The 9,412-nt window shown below is 38.0% G+C and overlaps 1 protein-coding gene across 1 annotated transcript in view; it reads right to left on the bottom strand.

The window, feature by feature from the left end:
- The window catches only part of UNC80 (unc-80 homolog, NALCN channel complex subunit), a 270,330-nt gene that overhangs the window by 130,464 nt on the left and 130,454 nt on the right, over nucleotides 1-9,412 (bottom strand). The window contains exon 26 of the mRNA XM_045296777.1: nucleotides 2,107-2,272. Within this exon, the coding sequence (XP_045152712.1) occupies nucleotides 2,107-2,272 (166 nt within the window). The remainder of the gene's footprint in view (nucleotides 1-2,106; nucleotides 2,273-9,412) is intronic.

The raw sequence follows: 9,412 nt of genomic DNA, 5'->3' as shown, positions 1-9,412 counted from the left end.
ATATTTAATAACATTTTGATAAGCTAAATTAATAGTCCCTATGTTCTTCATTTTCACAGTCTTTTTTCCCCCACATTGTCTTTAATAACTGATGTCAGTTTGTCAAGTGAATGCAGGCCTATTTGAAGGAATTTTGGAATTTGAAGGAATGCTGGAATTTTCTAGAAGATCCTTGCCACCTCAATAGAGGATATCTCGGTACTTTTTCATCTTATTTATAATTTTAAATCTCTGTTCATCCTTTAATAAACTACTTTCATTTGTTAGCATATCTACTTGTAAGGATATGCTAAGAAAATATAAGAAATGTAAGAAAATATAAACTTCTGTTTGTTTGAACATTAATAACAATTTTTATAACTAGTACTCATAAACTTTAAGTTACCTTGAAAATTAATTTAATATTTAATTTGTAAAAATGGTGTCAAATTTAACTGTGTCAGTATGAGAAAATTTTCTTTCAGTTATTTAAAAAAATCCCTAGTGTACTAATTTTGAAAAGGGTGAAGAAAAGAATCTTATAAATCTCAATCCCATTTGGGTTTTAAGAGATGGAAGTTTCTCATCACATACAGTTATAATAGCTGGGTAAATGCTTATCTGCTAATGGGAAGAAGGTTGGCGGTTCAAATCCTCTAACCCCTGCTGTGGAGCATGATGAGGCAATTTCCTAAAGATTGACAGCCTTGGAAACCCTATGCGGCAATTGGATCCTGTCCTATAGGGCAAGTATGAGTTGAAATTGACTCCCCACAAGGGTGTGGCTTTGTTTTTTTATTCACATGTTTAAAATGTCAACATAATAATCCTTCTTTGGCATATTAAAAGATCTCAAGTATATATTCATTCTTTACAATATTTTAAAAATTCTGTGTTTTCTCTCTGTCTAGAGGGTTGTCCTTTCTAAGGATCATTCAGTAAATTATCTGAGTCGTTACACTAAAAAATACTTGAATATATTAGGATTTTCTATGTGGGTTCTAATCTATATGCTGATGATTTTTAAAAAATACTAAAATTACAATCATTTATTGTGCACCTACTACATATTAGATGCCTAGTTTTTACTTTACTTACATTACCTCATTTAAAACTTTCAACATCATAACACAGGAATTGCTATTAACCCAACTTTATAAAAAGTTATATTTGAGAAGCTACAAAATTTACATGAGGCCACAGAGAATTATTGTTTTTCACCCATTTTATTTTATTTTTAAGTTGCACATTTTTTTCTTCACATTTTTACATACCTGAAATTGGGGTTTGTGCCATAATTGATGGCATCTTAGGATCATTAGGGCTCAGTGACACATTTGTCATTGACTGTGCCGGTGTGAGCATCGATAGGATCAGCAATGTAACGCAGAATGGGGCTACAGCATTTAACTCCTAGGAACCGAATGGTAGTGGTCTGGGGCAGAAGGTGACCTTGTCAGATGCTTTGAGGAACATTCCTCCAGCAGGATTGACATGGGCTCGATTCATACAATTTACAAAGTGGCTTAAGTAACTAGCGCATAGTTTTCTGTCTTTTATAGAGATGCTTAAGAAATAAGCCATCACCAGCATTCTGCTGACAGAGGGCAATACTGTACAGAAAGACAGACATCACAACTCTGAGTTTACACGTGATCAGGGAAAGCTGAACTCTGAACTGAAGATGTTTCAGAAAAACCTCACCAGTGAATTTCATTTGTGCTTTCCTCCCTTCCACTTTTTGGTTGAACAAGAATGGCATCAGGCAGAATGAAAGAAAATCCACATTATATTAGCCCCCAAAACAAACAAACCGACTTTTAATGACGTCCGAAAGCCCCCTTTCCATAGAGCAAAACACAAACGAAGTGAAAGTGTCAAAGTGGAACTTCTTATCGGTACACAGAAGAGCCCATTCATCATGGGGCATGTGAGCTCTGATGGGCTGTGAAGAGATGTTGAGCTTTCTGACTGTGGACGGCATGCTACAAACTGGCTGGTGACCTACCTTATGAAGACTGCACAGGTAGTATTGAATGGGGGCTACTCTTTTTGGACTCGCTCGGGGCACACAGTTCAGCATGGATGAGACACATGGAAACGTGACAGATCATTGACTTTCCATACCTTTCTTCTCCTCCGCCCCGGTATCGGACTTGAGGGTGTGGCTGCTGCTGTGGAGGGAATCTTTGGGGTCTTCGTTTTCATCCAGGACCCCAGCAAAACTGATCTTCCTCTCATATCTGTGCCGATCCAAGTCAGGGTCCAGCCGAAGTCTGCAGCCTTCCAGATCCTGAAATGGCAGCAGGGATACAGGGAGAGGAGAGACCGGCAGCTCCCAGCACTGCTCTCTCCATGCGAACCTCCGCAGTTTTCCAATGATAAACAATTAAGCCAGCTGTCTTTAACGTCCATGTTTGGCCACGAAAAGCTATTCTTGAAGAATAATAAATAGTTGTTCTAGTCATACTCATTCCCTTTTCCTTAAATGCCTCATATTCCAAAGAGCACGGGCCTTGTACCAGATGCAGAACTGGCTTTAAGAGAAAACAAATATGGCTAAGATGTGTGAGTTAAGTACTGAGGCTAAAGAGGGCTCAAGAAAGAGCGGTGAAAGGAAGCTCAAGCTTAGGAAACCATAGGAGTGGGGCCAGAGGCTCAGAACATGCGTACTCCTGCTGAGATGAGTATAAAGAGTCCCATCCTATCTTCTGATGAATAAAATGGTTCCACAAGCTGAAGCAAGCCTTAAGGAGGGCAATTGGTTAGCACTGATGGTCTAGAAAGCCCCAAATTGAAGAGCAGAGCTCTCTTGTAAATAGAAATTTGCTCATGCTGAAGAGCTTATTTATTAATTATGAATCTAAGAAGCACTTTTGGAAAGCCTATAATTTGGGAAATAAGCAAAATGCTGATTTTTTCCATTTCAATAATTTTTCTAATGATCACAAAGTAGTTCTCAGAATCAAGTACAATTGGTGACCAAATTAATGCTTTTAAAAAAAGTTGCACCAAGATTAAAATCTTACACCTTTAATCGTTATCAACATAACAGAACTATAGATTACTAATGTTAAGTCTTCTCTTCCCTTTGGATTAAGAACCCGAGTTACACTTTGCCATTCAGGGATCGTTTTCAAAGCTAGAAAAATAAAAGAACTGTATGAATTTTATTTTAACATATAACATATTCTAGGAGCATCAGTGCTTTCCTGAAATTCTTTTAGAAAAAATAAATCTAAAACCTTTTTGATTAGCTAAATTTAATGAAAAATTTCTTTCTTGTGACAGAACATAGTATAACAATGCTGATTCTCAAAAGTCCTTAGGGAATGCCTCTTAATTTTCCCTTTTATCCACTTGTCAAAACTGCTCCTATCTTTCCAAGCTATATTTAAAAGTAATCTCTTCTGGGAGGGTCCCTTGGCATTTCCACCCTTTCTTTGAGAAACCTCTGCTCCTTGCTCTCATATTTTACTATAGGAAATGGGTTTCTATGTATTTTTTGTGTTACAGAATATTCGTCTCTGAATCACCTTCGGCAGCCCTAATCCCTTGCACATGATCCGCTCCAATATATATTTATCAGTTTAGTATGTCTTTTCTTTTCACCCCAACAGTTTTATTGGCATATAATTCATATCATGAGATTCAATAGTTCAATCACATCAAGAAGAATTGTAACATCATCAACAAATCAGTTTTTGAACATTTTCTTTATTCTTGTGATCATGGTTATTAGGTTTTCATTTCCCCCAAACTCTTCTGCTGTACCCCTATGGAACCATTGATCCAGTTGCTGTCCCTATAACTAACCTATGCTGAATTTCACATACAGAAAAACACTTTAAAAAACCAAGAATAACAAACTAAAACAGCTAAGCACCTCAATCAACAAGGAAGCAGAAAACATTAAAAATGAGAACAGATTTAAATGGATCATAAGGGAGATCAAATGACAGGGTGCGGATTTTTAACTTTAACTGCATCTGCAACAACCCATTTTCTGATGCATTCTGCATTCTCGCAAGGCTGTTCACACCCCTGGTCCATGGTCAGAGGAGATTCACCAGGGGCTCAATACACGTGTATTTCTCCACTTAAAAAACAAACAAAACTGAAACAGTTTTAGCATGGGTCAAAAGGCAGATCAAATAATAATATATTCCATTTTAACCAAACTACACCTGCCACAATTGACTTTACAATGCTCTCGGTGTGCTACAAGGCTATTTATTCACTTCCCTCAACTATGATTGGAGGGGATTCATTGGCTTAAACCATGTATGGACCCTGCAAATGGATTTGGGGTTTCAACTGTCATCCATACCCTTTTACAAACCAGATGTTCATAATTTAAACTCTGATACATACCCTCTTTTATATTTGGACTATATTATTTACAATTCTTGGACCACACAGGCTGGTGTGTTTCTTTCCTGTGGATTTAGTTGTCGCCCCACTTAAGAGAGCTGTTTGTTTGAAGATAAGCATTTAAGACTCCAGAGGCTTTTCTTTCTGATAGCTGGGCACCGTCTAGTTTCTTCACCACACTGTGCTGTAGCATCCGTATCTTCAGTGATCTCTTCATGAGGTCGAGCATCAAGCAGGGCCATGTCATAATAATTAATTTTCTTCAACTGGGGCTAGAATTGAACACAAGACCCAAATCCATTCATGCATCTATGGTTTATATCTATCTCTGGAACATTATCAATCGTCTTCCTGGGGCATCACTTGCACGCCGGCACGTCAATGCTGACTCATTGTGCAGAGTAGAACTGTCCCTGGGCGTCTCCAAGTTAGTTTAGTCCTGATGTATGTGAATGAGTGTCTGTGATTTGCTTGAACTTCAGGAACAAAAGTATTTGTTTTAACTTCAGGAACATCTGTATTTCTCTGTGTGTGTGTACAGAAATTATATGCATATAATCTATATAGAGACCTTCTTATGACCTTTATCTTTGTGGACTAATTCATGCAATGGATGGGAATGGATTTTAATTGCACTTTGGTCATTTGGCTACTGGTTTCACTAAAACAATCAGGGAATAGTTTAATAGAATTATTTAACAGACAAAATTCTCTTTTAGAAAATAGCTATTTATTGTTCTCAAGTTTAGACCTTGAGAGAAAATTTTCTTAGTATGCTTTTAGATGACTCATAAAATGAAGCTTTTATTTCCTTTTTTATACATCATTCACTTTGTTCCCAAAGAGAATAAAAATGCTAACAAATTGTTTCACTGGAAAGAAAACATACAAATTAAGTTACACCTTAGGTTTTACCTGGTAAACAACTGTTAAGTTAGTGGAAACATATTTAGCATTTAAAAATGTTTTCTGATATAATTTTCCTTTTCTTTTAACTTCATACCCCATAAATCACTGGCTTCTTTTGACTTTCTGACCCCAACTATGAGATACTCTGGGTTTAATATAAATTAACTCTTAATTTAAGTAATCCTCTTTAAATTAAAACAACATATTTTGTTATTGTTGAGAACATACAGCAATACATGTACCAATTAAACACTTGCTACAAGTTTAAGTGATGATTACATTCTTTGAGCTGTGTAACCAATTGCACCCTGCATCTCTTCTCGGAGCTGTTCCTGCTTGTTATCATAAACTCACTGCCTTCCTAGGGTTTCTATCTAATCTGTCAAGTTGCTGTTGTCAATTTGATCTCATATCCCAGCGCTGTTGAGATGATTATTTGCTCTAAAAGGCTTCTGAGACCGTACCTGTGTATAGAAGCAGCCTGCCCCATATTTCTCCTGTGGAGCAGTTAGTGGGTTTGTACCATCAATGTATAGTTATCAGCCCAACACTTAACCCATTGTGCCACCAAGGCTCCTTACTCTCCTATAGGTAATTCTTAAGAGAATATAATGTTCAAGGCACACCTTTTTTTAGTAGTTAAGCTAAACCATTGTTAAAATTTTAGCGGACTTCAAGGGTGAATTTTTGTAAGTTCTAAATATTATCTCAGGCTATCATTTCATGGTTTCCTCCATCCTCGCTGGGTCTGGAAAGCCTAGAACCTATTAAAACATAAGTTACGTTCTAAAATTTCCCCCTTGTGATCAAGAATCTTCTGTGGAATTTTTGCTCAAACTGTTCAGTAATGGAGCTAGAAACCATCAGTCCTTGGTCTCATGGCAAAGGCGGTAGTGGTCCATGGAGGCCATTACCCACACATCCTTCCTCTTCCTGACCTGCTTTGTCTGCTGATCCAGTACTTTCAATGGCCACTCAGACAACTAACAACGTAGGAGCCAGAACAGAAGCACTACACACACCATTAGGCCAATTAACTGGGTGTCTCAGGAAACCATAATCCTAAACCTTCAACTGCAGGAACCAAATCCCATGAGATGTTTGGTTGTACATAAACTGTCTCAACAGCTATTCTTTCTTTTCTGCTGTTGCCATTGTTTTAAATATATTAGTTACCCAACTTTGGCCAGTTCAGTTTTCACAGGTGTATACCTTATTGACAGAAGGGACAGTAATTGGCTTGCAACACTACCCTTCATTAATGAGATTCTTCCATCACTGTTGGAAAAAAATCTCATTAAGGAAGGGTAGGTCTCTATTGCCAAGTGTCATAATTTAATAGGAAGGTTCTTTTGCTTTCTTTCCCACACTCTGGATGGGATTAAGACTTTTTCAAACAAGCAATTTCCAGGGAACTCTCTTCCATTTTGAAAATTATAATAAGGCAGCACTGTCAGAAAATTTTTACTGGTAGACAATTTGCATAAACCATCCTCCCCCATCCACAGGCCCCAGAAGCCAGACAATTTACAGCTTTATTTAAAATTTTTTTTCCAATTTATAGCTTTAATATGATTATTTTACTACTGTGTGCCTATATAACTCTGCACATTCAGGTAGAGATATCATTTTACTGTAATTAAAAATCTTATGAATGTAATAAAATATACCCAGAGCCAACAGATATCCTTGTAGTAAGTGATTTGTTAAAATTTTAGACTATTTCATTTTGGCAATATTTATGCTTAGTCTGTAGATTCACCGTTAGGTATAATTTCTTAAAAAAAAAACATCCTCAGGCATTTTAAATTTCTGTGTCAGTAAAAGAGCTTTATGGCATTCTTTCTTAAAACATTGTCGACTGTGGCTTAAGTGTTTGTTAGTATAATTTATAATGAGACAGCGTTATAGCTTATACATGAAGAAATCTGCTTTCTCTTTTATTTTATAAAGTTGGCATCCCAACAAAATATTATAACTAATACTGAGTCATGAAAATCCTAGTGTGATGCGCAAAAGACTTCTGAGACCTAGTTAAAGGCGATGCGGAAGTGAAAACTTCCTTCTTGTGGACAGAGTGGCTGTCAACAAGAATTGATATCTTGGCATTTCCTCTGAGTCCACTAGTTAGTGCGATAGCAATTTTTAAAAGAACTGTTTTTAAAAGTTTTGTACTTTAAAAAACAAATCAGTGACCAAGGTAGATAAGAGATGCTTGCCTTATAATGTTGAAAGAAAACAGAAGCAACTATTTCAAATGTTGATATTTATTTAATTTATCAAAAAGGATTAAAAGAGTGACCAGTAAAATATGAGAACTTATATGTACCTGTATTTCTGTGCTTTTGAGAACCTTAGTGTAATCAGAGTGTCGATAGAGAGCACGGTGCCTTCGGTCCGCGGCGACGGCAGTCACCGCGTGGGGAAGAGAACAAATGACTGACCGGGCCTGTGCCATCATCACCACATGGCTGTGTTTGAGCCCCTTGTTCCAGCGTCTCGTTGAAGGTCTTCCCCTTTTGTACGGACCCTCTACTTGACCAAGCACGATGGGGTGCGAGCCTCCTGATGACATGGCCAAACTACCTTCTTTTGGAATGGGCACGGATGCAGATCTCTTCCAGCCGGTGAGTCAGGTAACTGTCTTCCAAATTTCTAGGCATAGAAGAGAATGCACTGCACCTATTTACTGACAAGATTCAACTGTTAGTCTGTTAATTCACGGAGACTTGTTTTTCCGCAATGCCTTCAGTGACGTTTGGACTTCTTCCTTCAGTACCAGTGGTTCTTAATCATATATGACTCCCTGAAATGGTTGAATGTTACCAATTCTTTTATAATGACTGTTTATTTCTTCTATCTTCCTTTGATGATTCCTGCATTGTTCAGTATTTTGCCCAATAAATCCAACTCAAGGCTTGAATTTTTCTTCAGCTCTTTCATTTTGATAAATGCCAAATATGTTCTTCCCTTTTGGTTGTTACTCTAGATCTTTGCAGAATTCATTGAATATTTTGCTTTATATTCTTGAGCTGCCCTTTGAAATCTTCGGTTCAATTCTCGTACTTCATCATATCTTCTATTCAAGTTAGCGATTCTACACACGAGAGCGAGCCTCAGCATCTCCTTTGACAGAGACCCCAGACATTGTATCGCTTTTCTTTCTAAACCAAACAAGGACGGTCGCAGTGACCTTAGTTTAATATTATAGGATTGTTTTACTATAATAGTGATGGTTACACTTCAGGAAATTAAAGGCCCTGGTTAATATGTAATTAAATAAGGCCAGTAGATAAAAGAACCCTTTTTATATTCAAATGATGCAGTTTCATAGTCCAAATGTTGATATGTTTCCCTTGAAACCATGTATTTTGTCCATAAAGATTTCTAATCTGAAAATATCCATTTTCTGTTCTAGGGTCTAAGGAATCCAGCTTTTTGGAACAGAGGAAAAAGAAAGGCAGGGGTGCTGCTTAGGAGATCAGGGCGCTGATGCTTTCATCCCCCTTAAGCCCTGGTGACATCGGGGTGCTAATCGCAAGGTCAGCAGTTTGAAACCACCAGCGGCTTCTCAGGAAAAAAGACAGGCTTTCTACTCCCGCAAAGAGTTTCAGTCTCAGAAACTCACAGGGGCACTTGCGCCTTGTCCTACAGGGCTGCTGTGAGGGTCTCACCTGTGGGAGGACGATGGGGAGATGCTCCTGTCTATGCTGAGTGCAGTTAAAAATGAGGAGAGCTAGAGGACTACCATTTTCATAAAGAGCCGCATAAATCTTGTTAGAGTTAAGTTCTTTTAAGAGAGTACTGAAAACCTTATATTTAAAACACCCAGGAAGAAAATAGAATCCGCCTAGTTTCTGACCTCTGGCTGAAAGCTGTCTGGGATTAAGATTCACTGGAAGGTTGGTGCTCTGTGAGAGCACTTTGGATGAAAGCACATCAACTCGGAAGCATTCTCCCGGTCCATCCTCTCTCTGTGGACATCTAGCCCTACACAGCGTGTGCATCCTTTGTTCAACAAAGCAGACTCTGCCGTCTCTGGGTCTATCGGTATGTGTGTATCTCTCTCTGTGTCGTCTTTCTCAGACTCTCCACGCAGACACCTACACATTCCTCCTTACACCTGGTGCAACCATGGCAGTGGTCCATC

Source organism: Echinops telfairi, unplaced genomic scaffold (genome assembly GCF_000313985.2).
Source record: "Echinops telfairi isolate 266 unplaced genomic scaffold, ASM31398v2 ScPeMD7_3;HRSCAF=10, whole genome shotgun sequence".
NCBI lineage: Eukaryota > Metazoa > Chordata > Mammalia > Afrosoricida > Tenrecidae > Echinops > Echinops telfairi.
The sequence above is the reverse complement of the archived record's forward strand: the minus strand, read 5'-3'. Positions and strand labels throughout refer to the sequence as shown.